At 47.8% G+C, this 11,842-nt stretch overlaps 6 protein-coding genes across 6 annotated transcripts; 2 read left to right on the top strand and 4 right to left on the bottom strand.

Moving 5' to 3' along the window:
• Positions 1-56: 56 nt before the first annotated feature.
• Positions 57-1,641, top strand: LOC136192916 (baculoviral IAP repeat-containing protein 7-B-like). Its single transcript, XM_065981671.1, has one exon. It carries the CDS (start codon positions 72-74, stop codon positions 1,572-1,574), a length of 1,503 nt encoding a protein of 500 aa, XP_065837743.1. The 5' UTR covers positions 57-71; the 3' UTR covers positions 1,575-1,641.
• A 184-nt stretch (positions 1,642-1,825) lies between these two features.
• Positions 1,826-3,952, bottom strand: LOC136192917 (uncharacterized). Its single transcript, XM_065981672.1, has 10 exons — positions 3,748-3,952; positions 3,431-3,689; positions 3,321-3,380; positions 3,169-3,275; positions 3,026-3,111; positions 2,867-2,974; positions 2,595-2,811; positions 2,450-2,541; positions 2,118-2,405; positions 1,826-2,064 (listed from the first exon to the last, which is right to left on the bottom strand). Exons 1-10 carry the CDS (start codon positions 3,950-3,952, stop codon positions 1,993-1,995), a joined length of 1,494 nt encoding a protein of 497 aa, XP_065837744.1. The 3' UTR covers positions 1,826-1,992.
• Positions 3,953-4,052: 100 nt separating this feature from the next.
• On the bottom strand, positions 4,053-6,361 carry LOC136192918 (uncharacterized). Its single transcript, XM_065981673.1, has 11 exons — positions 6,224-6,361; positions 5,936-6,166; positions 5,619-5,877; positions 5,480-5,539; positions 5,314-5,420; positions 5,178-5,263; positions 5,022-5,129; positions 4,760-4,967; positions 4,606-4,709; positions 4,268-4,552; positions 4,053-4,203 (listed from the first exon to the last, which is right to left on the bottom strand). The coding sequence occupies exons 2-11, from the start codon at positions 6,099-6,101 to the stop codon at positions 4,132-4,134; spliced, it is 1,455 nt and encodes a 484-aa protein (XP_065837745.1). The 5' UTR covers positions 6,102-6,166; positions 6,224-6,361; the 3' UTR covers positions 4,053-4,131.
• On the bottom strand, positions 6,167-8,394 carry LOC136192915 (death-associated inhibitor of apoptosis 2-like). The gene has a single exon (XM_065981670.1). It carries the CDS (start codon positions 8,312-8,314, stop codon positions 6,167-6,169), a length of 2,148 nt encoding a protein of 715 aa, XP_065837742.1. The 5' UTR covers positions 8,315-8,394.
• Positions 8,395-8,518: 124 nt separating this feature from the next.
• LOC136192922 (glucose--fructose oxidoreductase-like) lies at positions 8,519-9,935 on the top strand. The gene is made up of 6 exons (XM_065981679.1): positions 8,519-8,720; positions 8,780-9,028; positions 9,079-9,164; positions 9,218-9,328; positions 9,382-9,562; positions 9,610-9,935. The coding sequence occupies exons 1-6, from the start codon at positions 8,544-8,546 to the stop codon at positions 9,865-9,867; spliced, it is 1,062 nt and encodes a 353-aa protein (XP_065837751.1). The 5' UTR covers positions 8,519-8,543; the 3' UTR covers positions 9,868-9,935.
• Positions 9,936-10,811: 876 nt separating this feature from the next.
• Positions 10,812-11,706, bottom strand: LOC136192923 (bcl-2-like protein 1). The gene is made up of 2 exons (XM_065981680.1): positions 11,150-11,706; positions 10,812-11,097 (listed from the first exon to the last, which is right to left on the bottom strand). Exons 1-2 carry the CDS (start codon positions 11,672-11,674, stop codon positions 10,990-10,992), a joined length of 633 nt encoding a protein of 210 aa, XP_065837752.1. The 5' UTR covers positions 11,675-11,706; the 3' UTR covers positions 10,812-10,989.
• Positions 11,707-11,842: the final 136 nt, after the last annotated feature.

Below are 11,842 nucleotides of genomic sequence, written 5' to 3'. Positions count from 1 at the left end.
CCCGGAAGTCCCGGTTCAAGCGCTTTTTTCAAATATAAGCAGGACCTAGGCAGTAGACGCACTTAGCAATCATGATGGCAGTGGCTGCTAGGGCAGCTCCCGATTTTCCGAATCGTAATCGGCAACGACAGCGACAACGACAACGACATCGTTCCGAGGACAAGAATCTCGAAAACGTCAAAGATCGTCTGGACACTTTCAGACATTGGCCTTCATTTGCTCTACCTATCACCCAAGACCTAGCTGACGAGGGCTTTTACTACACAGGAATAAGAGATCAGGTACGATGCTATGCCTGCAAAATCCTCTTGGAGAGCTGGAAACGCCCCTATGAAAAATTCAAAAGACACGGTCGAGAGTCGCCTGACTGCCCGGTAGCGAACGCTTGCCGCAGCCCGGATCTCAGAGAGTCCCCACCGGAGGCTCCGGAGGATATGACATCAACAGTTCAACGATTAGGGACATACAGCGGATGGCCCGCATCCCACATAGTTTCCCCGGAGAATCTCGCCGAAGCCGGCTTCTATTATAAAGGAAAAGGCGACGCAGTCGAATGCTGCGTCTGCCACGTCGTCCTACGGTTCTGGGAGAGAGGCGATACGGCGGAGGGAGAGCATAGACGTCATTCTCCCCACTGTCCAGTAGTAAGCGGAAATACCCAGCCTGCGCCTTCAAAGGTCCCGACCCCCCCGCCCCCGTCATACCTCGCCAATAAAAAGCGACGCCTCGAGACATTCCGTACCTGGCCTCGAACGGCGCCCGTCTGCAGTGAAGATCTAGCCGAAGCCGGTTTCTTCTACACGGGCCGAAGTGACGTCGTTCGCTGCTTCACCTGCGGCACATCGATCAACCAGTGGCTACCAGGTGACGTGCCGATTGACGAGCACGCGCGTCACTCGCCCAACTGCGCCTACGTCCAATCAAAACGAGTCGCCGAACCGATCCGGTGCCCGGATCCAACGGATGCGCAGATGAATGAGTACTATCAGCGTTTGGCTACGTACGAACGTTGGCCGTCGAGTGCCGTCGCTTCGCCCGATCGGCTTGCCGATGCCGGGTTCTATTACACGGGCAGCGTCGATAAGGTCATGTGTTTCTCGTGCGGTGGTCGACTGCGAGGTTGGGAGCCGAATGACGATCCGTGGACGGAACATAGGAAGCATTTTCCTAACTGTCGTTTCGTGAAGGAGCATTTTGGTATTGAGGAGGAGGAGCAGGGATACGATGAGCCGTGGCATCAACCGGTTCAACGATCTCAATTCGTTTCTAAGGCTATCGAGATGGGTTATCCGACGGATAAAGTGCTGCGAGTGGTGACTGGTTTCGACGCTGCGGGAACGTTTAATTCATTTCTTGAGGTTCTCGCCAGAGAACCGGATTCTGTTGCCGTTCCGAGTGCTCCTCCTCCTCCGTCTGATGTTCAATTGTGTAAAGTTTGTATGGAAAGAGAGATGAATACTCTGTTTTTACCTTGCGCTCACATCGCCTGCTGCGTCTCCTGTGCCGACGATCTGCACGAGTGTCCCATATGTCGCACAGAAATACAGTCAAGAATCAGGACCTTTTTTTCTTAGCTGCGCTAATTTTACCTGCTTGTATTCGATTTTTTGATAAATAAAACACTATCGATTTTCACGCCCACTATCCGGTCTCTCGCTTTTTCTCCCCGCACCTACACTCACACGGAAACTGAAAGTGAAAACGCCCCACAAGCAAGGAAACAACACAACGAAACTATTTTCGAGCGGGGACTCCACCTGACCTTACACGTCTTCATTGGGCAACATCACTTGCCATTCTCCTGTTTTCTGCTACAGTTGCAATCTCAGTTTCTATAACATCGTTTTAGAGATAGGCAACATTATTCGGCAGACCATGCCTATAGCTGGTTGCAACCACTGGCCTTACGTGTCTCTAGCTTCATATTGTCTCTGCAAAGGCAGTACTAAAACAACTAACAAAACAAGGCAGATATAGAGTGCATTGAACGTGTCACTGGATCAATGACTCGTTTGTTAGCAGTGGCTTATCTTCATCCACAATTTCATCCGCAGCGCCAATAGACTAATCAAAAAATAAATAATAAATAACTCTTCGCAGCTAAAATTCATACGCACGGTTTCTCGTAGCTCTGAAAATCGCTTCGATTCACCAGCTCTTTCGTTTTCTTCACTTGATCGTTCCTGCATCGATCGGCTTCGTCTCGACAGGTAAAACTTCTTGGCTCCCTCCTTTATTTTCTCTTGTAGGTTCTTCTCCTCTGTCTCTGATACGGATCGACTCAGCTTGGCTCTCGCTACTAGAATGCGTCGATGAACGTCGACAAAGACGTCCGTCTCATCAATAATCTCCTCCTGAATTAACTCCTCTATGACGTCTTCGAGAGTGATGACCCCAATAAGTTCCTGGAAAAAAAAGTTTCAGTTAATTAATGTAAGAAATAAGTTACCTTTGGATCATCGTTTGAAATGACGGATACTTCTTCAATGTCACCGTCTTCCGTTGTAATCGATCGAGGACCCCAGACTTGACACATGTGACCTGAGGGCGTAAATTAACATTATCTAATTTCACTGCTACGTCTTTCATCTGACTTTTTCCCTTTTGGAATTCATTGAGTAGCGTGTAAAGTGGCATGTCGTGATCGACGCGAGGCAGAGGCCGCAGAGCCGATTCCGGGCGGCACACATCCCGAACGGGCACAGCGTCATCAGGATCCAATAGGATTAAATTCTTCACCAGGACCAAGCCAATAATATTGGACCTGACACCAGAATAGACGGGAACACGTGAATGACCAGCGGAAACCAACTAGAAAAGAAACAGAGTTCGATTAGGAACAAAATTAATTAATTAATTATTATACCATTTTCATTAGCTTGAGATCCAAATGATCGTCTTGACTGATCATGAATACGGACTTGATAGGCGTCATCACTTCTCTAACGACTTTGTTTCTCATTTCGAGAGCACCCTGTGGTAAGAATGAGTATAAGTATACAAACATCCTATGTGTTCTACTTACTTTTATAATCAAGACTTCGTCGTAGGTTAGCTGTTCTTCATTGCCTGGATCCTTTTGACCGTGAATCGAGACTAATTCCTTTAGCTCTGTGTGTGTTTGCACTTCATAGAGACAATGAATTCATGTACAATTTTTTTCTATACCTGCTCTTCGAAAAAACGTGCTGTGCTCTTTTCCCAGGATGATGTCTAAAAATTTTGCAATGGGCCACGAAATAATGAAAAGCAATACCATAAGAAATTTAACAAATCTAAATTCAAAAATTCAAAATGGCACCAGACCACTCTTTACGTACGGAGACATGTAGTATCCAATGGCAAGACCATATCGAGTGCACAGAGCCTGGGGAATTACTCTAGAAAAAAAAAGATAGGGGACCCCACCATATATTTCTTCATGACATACTCTCCGAATATGAGAACGGCGGTGACCGAGACGACAACGGCCACTACGGGATTCGATATCTTGTCGAGAAAGAGTGGCATCGCTTCGACGGCGGCCGCGTTGCCCAGAAGAAGCGTCACGAGAAGCAGATGATGCTTTTCGACGATCGTTACGATCGCCGACGCGTATTTCTTCTGGCGATCCGTGCCGCTGCTTCGGAGGACCTTCAACGTTAGAATGTCGAGCGATAGGAGGCCCATTGTGAGGCCCGACATGATTCCTACGCAATCGAACGATTCGATCGGTTCGTGGGACGTGCACGCGTTGTTACGGATTGCCTGCGAGCAAGACGAGACCGGCGTAGACGCTCAAGTAGATCCAGAAGAGCGAGTCGTGTATTCCGAGGGGAAGTTCTTCGGGAACGAAGGTCTCGTTGCAACAACTGACCGATTTCAAGGAGCAGGAGAACGAGGAACAGTTCGCCGACAACTCCATGGTGTCACATGAAAGGAAGTTATGGATAATATACCGTTTAGTGGACATCCGTTTTTCTGCAAAGTCTTATATCAATTTATTGGTGAACTTGCAGACTGCAGGTGAAGATGCGCGCATCTGGCACAGCAAGAGACGTTGCCACGCGGAATGAACACTATACTCACTGCTATCCTTCAGAGCTTTCAATTCTTCATAGACTTCACATCTGCAAAGGCATCCTATACATGTCATTGAATAGCCGACTTTTTCATTATCAAAGGCTTTTCTTCGTCGTCACTATCCTCCAGCGCCCTGACAGACTAAATAGAAATAATCATTAATTAATTAATTAATTGTATCTCTGTAGCTAAATTTCAAACGTACGACTTCCCGTAAGCGCGGCAAACGGCTCGGCCCATCAGTCGTTTCCTTTTCTCCCGCCAATCCCACCTGCACCGACCGGCTTCGTCTCGAGAGATAAAACTTCTTAGCACCCTCTCTTATTTTCTCTTGCAAGTGGTCCTCCGTCACCGATGCGGATCGACTCAACTTGGCTCTCGCCACTAAAACGCGTCGATGAACGTCGACAAAGACGTCCGTCTCATCGACGATTTCCTCCTGAATTAATTCCTCTATGACGTCTTCGAGGGTGATGACGCCGAGGAGTTCCTAGAAAAGAGTTCCAGTTCCAATTTTATGTCACTTCTATAGGAGGATCTCACCTTTGGATCTTGATCTGAAAAGACAGTCGATTCCTCAACGGTACCGTCATCTGCCGTCATTGTCAATTGACAAGGCTGAGGACCCCACACTTGACACATGTGACCTAGAACACACGCTAGAAATTTCCATAACTTATTTATCTTTTTGACCAACTTTTTCCCTCTTGGAACTTATTGAGTAGCGTGTAGAGCGGCATGTTGTGATCGACGCGAGGCAGAGCCAACTCCGAGCGGCACACATCCCGAACGAGCACACCATCGTCCGGATCCAATAAAATCAAATTCTTGACCAGCAACAAGCCAATGATATTGGACTTGACACCGGAATAAACGGGAACACGCGAATGACCAGCGCCAACCAACTAGAAAAAAAGGGAAAAGTATTTAATTAAATATATGTATACTGTCTCGTTTACTGTTTTCATTAGCTTGAGATCCAAACGGTCGTCTTCACTGACCATGAATACGGACTTGATAGGCGTCATCACTTCTCTAACGACTTTGTTTCTCATTTCAAGAGCACCCTATCATGATAGTAATTGGCTTGGGGAGGAGGAAGGAGTTACGCTTACTTTGATAATTAGGACTTCGTCGTAGGTTAGCTGTTCTTCATTGCCTGGATCCTTCTGGCCATGGATTGAGACCAATTCCTTTAGTTCTGCGTGAAGTTGATTGAGTTAAAAAAATCAATTTTTAGAACAATTACACCTGCTCTCCTGAAAAACGTGCTGTGATCTTTTCCCAGAAGGCAATCCAAGAATTTTGCAATGGGCCATGCAATGACGAAAAGCAATACCATAAGCAATTTAACAAATCTAAAAGAGACACAGGGTAGAGAGAAATTCAAAATGACACCAGACCACTCTTTACTTACGGGGACATATAGTATCCAATGGCAAGTCCATAGCGAGTGCACAGAGCCTGAGGAATTATTCTAGAAAAAAATTTAAAAAATTAATTAATTAATTAATTAATTAATTATCTGATCTAGAAAATTCGCTACATATTCGTACTCTCCGAATATGAGAACGGCGGTGACCGAGACGACGACGGCCAAGATGGGATTCGATATTCGATCGAGAAAGAGTGGCATCGCTTCGACGGCGGCCGCGTTGCCCAGAAGAAGCGTCACGAGAAGCAGATGATGCTTTTCGACGATCGATATGATGCCCGACGAGTATTTCTTCTGGCGATCCGTGCCGCTGCTTCGGAGGACCTTCAACGTTAGAATGTCGAGCGATAGGAGGCCCATTGTGAGGCCCGACATGATTCCTGCGTAATGGAGCGATTCGATCGGTTCGTGGGACGTTCGCGCGTCGTTACGGATTGCCTGCGAGTAAGACGAGACCGACGTAGACGCCCAAGTAGACCCAGAAGAAGGTGTCGTGTATTCCGAGGGGCAGTTTTTCGGGAACGAAGGTCTCGTTGCAACAGTTGACCGATTTCAAGAAGCAGGAGAACGAGGGACAGTTCGGCGACAACGTCAGAGGTTCCATTTGGACGAAAGATCCGTAGGAAGTCGCACCACGTGATGATAAAGTTATGCATGAAACAATGACGTCTACGAAAAAAACGCCGTCACTTTATTGGTGAACTTGCATCGACAAATAGGACAGACCGTAAGTGAAGAAGCGCACAGCTGGCAGCACGAGACGTGGCCACACGGAATAAAGACTACGTTTGCATCCCTATTCATACAAACTTTGCACAATCTGCTGTCCCTTAGAGTCTTCAACTCTTCGACGCTAGACTCTAGATCTGTATTAGAATGAATCATCGCACTATCACCCCCAAGCATCTTTCTAATGGCACTACTTCCGAAGGAAACTTCACTAGCTAATGTTGAGGCAGACTTTTCCTCTTCTGCACTGTAATAATCTTCCATGAATTCATTATAAGAATATGGCTTATCGCTTTTCTGACGATGAGATGTTATCAGACGTTCAGCTAGTTGTCGCAATGCTCCTTCAGCGAGAACTCGTTGAAGTAGCTCATCGTCGTCACGAAGCACCGACGAAGTCGTCTCCATATCTTCGACAATCGAACCCAAATCGCTTTGGAGACCAGCTCTAACGTCGCTTGGAAGAACGAGTTCCGAAAGGAGAGGAGAGGTTGCTTTTGTAGGCAACGGTTTATCGTAACCAGCATGGGATACGGCAATCTCAGCAGGAGCATACTTTTTGACGAATTGGCAGCGTTCGCCGAAATGCATTGCATGTTCCTTCCAAGGAACGTCTCCTTTCTGCCAATAACGCAAGACTCCGTGACACCAGAAGCACTGGGCAGCATCGCCTTGACCGGTGTAGTATAGCCCAGCTTCAGCTAGATCATTTGGACTAATGAACTCACTGTGCGGCCAAAAGATAAATGACTTGAGCCTGTCCTCAAAGCTCGTCATGTAACCGTCGTCACTGGAACTTTTCGCCGCTTTTGCGGACTCAGCTTGACGCTCGCGCGCCACTGAGACAAAAGAACAAGAGGGCGATCGTTTCAGGTGTTCGTCTAGTGGCTTCATGCCTCGGGACCAACCGTCGATAATGAGTCCACAATGAAAGCATTTGACTAGATCGCTTTGACGTGTCGAATAGAAGCCCGCTTTTGCGAAAGCGTCGGCTGGGTTGCTGATGCCGAGACCCTGTATCCATTTCTGAAGGAAAAAACTATCGCGACGATTTCCTTCACTGGCCATGTCCATTGTTGCGTCATCTAGCCACATGCTCTTTGAACCGTGTTGATTCGGTGATGGATTTATTGCAGTAGCACTAAGTGCTGATGGTAAGGATGCAGAGTCTATGAATTTACTTTTCGAGGTCACGAGAGGACACATGGGAGAATGACGTCGGTGTTCGCCTTCCGCCGTGTCGCCTACTTCCCATCCCTTTAGGGTGACGCTACAAATATAGCATCGAACGGCGTCTCCTTTCCCGAGACAATAAAATCCGTTCTCGGAAAGATCTTTGGGAGTGACTGGACTGCCAGCAGGCCACCCCTTTTCAAAGAACGTAGATAATCGCATTGAGACATTATCCATTGAATTGATGGGAGATCCGGCTCCCATTGCCAGCGAACTGGAGACAGTAGACGAAATTGAACCATTTTCTGATACAAGAGACGTTGGTAGTGGTTCAGACACTTTCACCTTATTGGCGAAGCCATTAGAAAGAGAAAGTTCAGAAGGAAGTTCAGTGGACGATTTCATTTCGGAGAATGAGGAAGCGGGATAAGCGTTTCCGCTTTCTCTTGGCGTACCATTAGTTTGTACAGCAGATGGACTCAACGTTGATGAGGGAGATGGAGACCCCGGAAAGGCATTGTAACAGCTATTATCTGCGGTTTTTTGAGATTGCACAAGAGGGCACTGACGTTTCTTGCGAGCGTGCCTCTCAACAGGGTCGTGGTTCGCCTTCCAAGAGGAGATAGCAATGCCACAGCAAAAACACTTAACTCTATCTCTAATCTTCGTGTAGAAAAATCCAGCTTTCGCTAGGGCGACGGTGTCTTTGAAAGCGTAAGTTGGCCAGTGACGAAAACTTTCGAGTCGTTTACTTTCCCATTGCATGCTGGGGTCAGAGAAGCCGCCGAGAGAACCATCTTGTCCTCCAACTTCGTCAAAGGAAGACAGCTGACGGTCGTGATCTCGGGGACGTGACGAATGTCCGAGACGCGCTTTGTACAAGGAGCTGGTCTCCCAGTCAGCACTACTGCACATAGGCGATACCGTCGGTGAACTACCACATGGCGAGTTACCACATCGTCACACCAGACTGAGCGGTGTGAAGCGTCGCATCCTCCTTTATAGATGTCCTGTATGGGTCGCATGCTCCTTGATATGTATATAGCCCTCCTTAGCATCACCTTTTAAGGAAATGTTTCCTCCCTCTCACGTGAGAAGATGCTAATTGAGGTCAAGTGTTGTTCATAACACCTAATAGTCACCTATGGCTCGGCCGAATATGGTTGGGATTGGCCTTCGGGTGGCCATTTTAGGCTGTGGAACCATATCGCATCAGCACGTGGCCGCATTTCGATCTAATCATCTTTCGACAATCACCGCTCTCATAGACAAGCAGCTGTCGAAAACGCGTAGTTTCCTATCCGGACAACCCGAACCAAAGGCACGCGCCCCGCCCACCAAACGAATCTTCCTCCAAATCGACCTCTTCCTCATCCAAAGGTCTTTTCGTCGCTCGACGACGCTCTCCGATGGAACGAATTCGACGCCGTCGACATCATGCTTCCGCACGACGTCCACGAAGCGGCGGCAGTTCAGTGTCTTCGCGCGGGGAAGCACGTTTTGCTCGAGAAGCCGTTGGCGCACAATATCGACGCGGCGCGACGCATTCTCGACGAAGCGCGAAAAGCTCGCGCCGCCGATCCTCGTCTCGTGTTCATGGTGGCGGAAAATGCGTCGTACTGGCCGGAGGTAGAGCGAGAAATGACTGAGTGACCATCTGGGAATTCTGCGCATGACAGGTTGTCAAGGCGGAGGAATTGATAGCTGATGGATGTATAGGTGACGTGCACATGGCCAAATCGCACTATTGGGAATCAAAAGCTCAGTCAGCTAAAATATCATAGCCGTGACAAAACTTCCAACTACGCGTTCTTTTAGATCACCTTTTGCTATGTTTGATACTGATAGCTGGAGATACAGTGTGGAACGAGTTGGAGGGGGCATACTCATGGATGGATGCTCTCACTGGATTAGACCTCTTAGAGTGTGGTAAGTCTGCGAAAAAAATTGTTCTTGACCTCCCATGAACCTAATTTTCTAAGGATGGGAGATATTGACGAAGTGGTTGGTATCACGTCTCGCGATCCAATCAAATCGATGCAAGGAGAGTCTCTAGTTCGCGCTCTGATTCGATTTAAAAGCGGAAAATTCGGCCAGATGGGCGGGACGGTGAGCACAGCTCCCATGTCCAACCAACCATTTTTCCACATATTTGGAACAATGGTTAGATAAAGATAGAATTCTCTTTCTTTGCTGGTGATTTTCTCTAGGGAGAAATTACCATTGATGGTGACTTTGACGGTGGGATGACGCTGTTCAATCACGAGCATCCCCGTGGGCTGACACTGGGATCCCAAGGCGGTTTCATGGCATCCTACAAGCCAGAAATAGATGACTTCCTAAGTGCAATAATTCATGAGAAACCCCTGAAAGCGTCGGCCGAACAAGCGCTCGGCGAACTTCAAACGGCGCAGGCAATATATCGATCGATGGACACCAAGCGATGGGAGAAGATAGATTCGTTCTAACAGATTGCATTTTATAAATATCGATAGGAGGATAGATTGAATAAAGAAGCGTACTCTTTCTCAATTCACATTCAACGTCTTAGTCCCGTGAAGTAGATACAAGAAACCTTGCCGTATTTGGGGTGGATAGAGGTCACAAGACATTACAGAAACATCCAGGTAATGATGATGCATCTCCCATCCTTCAGAACAGACACTGAGTCATAGAGTCCATGCAGTACTGCTTCCCACGCTTCCGCTTCAGATTCCTTAGCCAAAAGAAGTCTGAAGACATCAAGCAGACGCGGTCTTTCGTGGAGGTTCCCCCCTACCCTAACCTTGTTAGCTCCAATTGCAACGAGTTTTCTTCGAATCGGGCGATTTAGAGCTTAGTGTCACGTTTCACATATTGTCGCAAAGTGATCAAAGAAAGCGTAGGCCGACCAAGTGCTTGGCGACTCTATGAGAGAAGATCAGTTCCTTCTAAGACATACAATTTACGTTTCTAAATATTGATAGCGATAAAGAAACGCACTTGGTCAAAAGTAGCTTCTTGGAAACTAGGCTATCTCTTTTCTCTTTCGAAACGTCTATCAGATTGAAACAGACCGCATTTACATAGAAACGTTGCCGTATTTGGAAGTGTGCCAGATATAGGTCAAAACACATAGAACCTGATATTGACAAACAAAGTCCCTAGCGAGTCCCCTCATTTATCCCCCCCCCCCCCCCCCCCCGGCGCTGCAATCGACAACGCGTTCCATTTCACCTCAAAACAGACGCTGAGCAATAATGCATGTGATGTCGTTTCTGCAGGTGGTCGCTTATCCGAAGATGTATAGAGTTGAGGGATCGTCCTCCTACAGACAGAAGCGGCCTTTATAAGCGGAGTTCTACCTACGGTACAGTCTAACTAATGCGCCGACTGCGACTTCTTGGAATCAGGAAAAAATAAACGGAGCTAATTCCATTTCTCTGCTGCGCGTCTATATATTATATATAACACGCTAAGATAGGAGCCGTGCTCATATTAAATTTTATACAAAAGACGAAGAAAGAGCGGTCACTTTCATCATAACATTTACTCCGACTTTCTCGACGTTTCTTTGAATGTGAATGGTGTGGTGCGACTACCCCCACTAGTCAATGACAGGTAAAAGCGACTGCTAAACCGACCCCAATAATTCCCGCCGCGGTTAGCAACAACGACGAATAGCTGGGATGCTTGTGAAAATGCCTCTGGAATCCCTCCTACGCGGAAAAAATAGACGAACATAGAAGGGGACCCCCTAAATCGACTTACCCATCCGCCGCTGTTCTTTATCCAATCCTCGAGATTCCACACGACGTACCGCGCCGTCCAATCGATCACTTTTCTTACCTTCGTCTCCATGCCCGCTTTCGCGCAGTGAATCGCGAGCGCTCCGGCGAAAGCGATTAGAGCGACGATTCGACCCCAGTTGATTCCCGTGTCGAAGAGTTCGCGCACGACGCCGACGAATGTCGCGTAGACCGTCGTTTTCGTTATTTGAAGCTTGTCGCACATTTCGCCGAAGAGCTGCGCGTTGTCGTCTTCGAGTTTCGAGGCGACTTCGTGGAGAACGCGCGACACTTCGGGACGCGGCGTCTCGTCCGAGTCGTCGCCGAGGAGTTCCTTGACTTTCTCCGATGGAAATCGGCCTTTTCGTTTCATCTGGAAGGCCACGTAGGCCGTTACGAGCTTTCCGACCTCGCCTACTGTTTCCCTTTGGGCCTCCGACAACTCGCCGGTACGGTTGATACCATTTTTTAGGTTGTGAGAGCTGCGGTTCGCCACCATTGCCGTCATACCGCCGTTCAACTACTGCGAAGTCGGCTCCTGTGAGAGAGGATATATCAAGCCAAAAAAGGTTACGGCACCAGCACTAAGAGGCACTAAACATATATCATGACGTAATCATTTGACGTAACAGGAGGCGGTCTGTTCTGCTTCCACACGCGTCATAGAGGTGCACGA

Source organism: Oscarella lobularis, chromosome 11 (genome assembly GCF_947507565.1).
Source record: "Oscarella lobularis chromosome 11, ooOscLobu1.1, whole genome shotgun sequence".
Lineage (NCBI taxonomy): Eukaryota > Metazoa > Porifera > Homoscleromorpha > Homosclerophorida > Oscarellidae > Oscarella > Oscarella lobularis.
Note: the sequence above shows the minus strand (reverse complement) of the source record. Positions and strands in the feature narration are given on the sequence as shown.

Coding starts and splice junctions, on each gene's coding strand:
- LOC136192917 (XM_065981672.1), bottom strand. CDS start 3,952: ATGTCCACTAAACGGTATATTATCCATAACTTCCTTTCATGTGACACC. Junction 2,406..2,449: donor TTTCAAACGATGATCCAAAG/GTAACTTATTTC, acceptor TTTTTTTTCCAG/GAACTTATTGGGGTCATCAC. Junction 2,065..2,117: donor TTTCAGAGCTACGAGAAACC/GTGCGTATGAAT, acceptor TTTTTTGATTAG/TCTATTGGCGCTGCGGATGA.
- LOC136192916 (XM_065981671.1), top strand. CDS start 72: ATGATGGCAGTGGCTGCTAGGGCAGCTCCCGATTTTCCGAATCGTAAT.
- LOC136192922 (XM_065981679.1), top strand. CDS start 8,544: ATGGCTCGGCCGAATATGGTTGGGATTGGCCTTCGGGTGGCCATTTTA. Junction 9,165..9,217: donor TATTGGGAATCAAAAGCTCA/GTCAGCTAAAAT, acceptor GCGTTCTTTTAG/ATCACCTTTTGCTATGTTTG. Junction 9,329..9,381: donor ATTAGACCTCTTAGAGTGTG/GTAAGTCTGCGA, acceptor TAATTTTCTAAG/GATGGGAGATATTGACGAAG.
- LOC136192918 (XM_065981673.1), bottom strand. CDS start 6,101: ATGGAACCTCTGACGTTGTCGCCGAACTGTCCCTCGTTCTCCTGCTTC. Junction 5,540..5,618: donor GCCGTTCTCATATTCGGAGA/GTACGAATATGT, acceptor ATTTTTTTCTAG/AATAATTCCTCAGGCTCTGT. Junction 4,204..4,267: donor TGCCGCGCTTACGGGAAGTC/GTACGTTTGAAA, acceptor ATTTCTATTTAG/TCTGTCAGGGCGCTGGAGGA.
- LOC136192923 (XM_065981680.1), bottom strand. CDS start 11,674: ATGACGGCAATGGTGGCGAACCGCAGCTCTCACAACCTAAAAAATGGT. Junction 11,098..11,149: donor TAAAGAACAGCGGCGGATGG/GTAAGTCGATTT, acceptor TTTTCCGCGTAG/GAGGGATTCCAGAGGCATTT.
- LOC136192915 (XM_065981670.1), bottom strand. CDS start 8,314: ATGTGCAGTAGTGCTGACTGGGAGACCAGCTCCTTGTACAAAGCGCGT.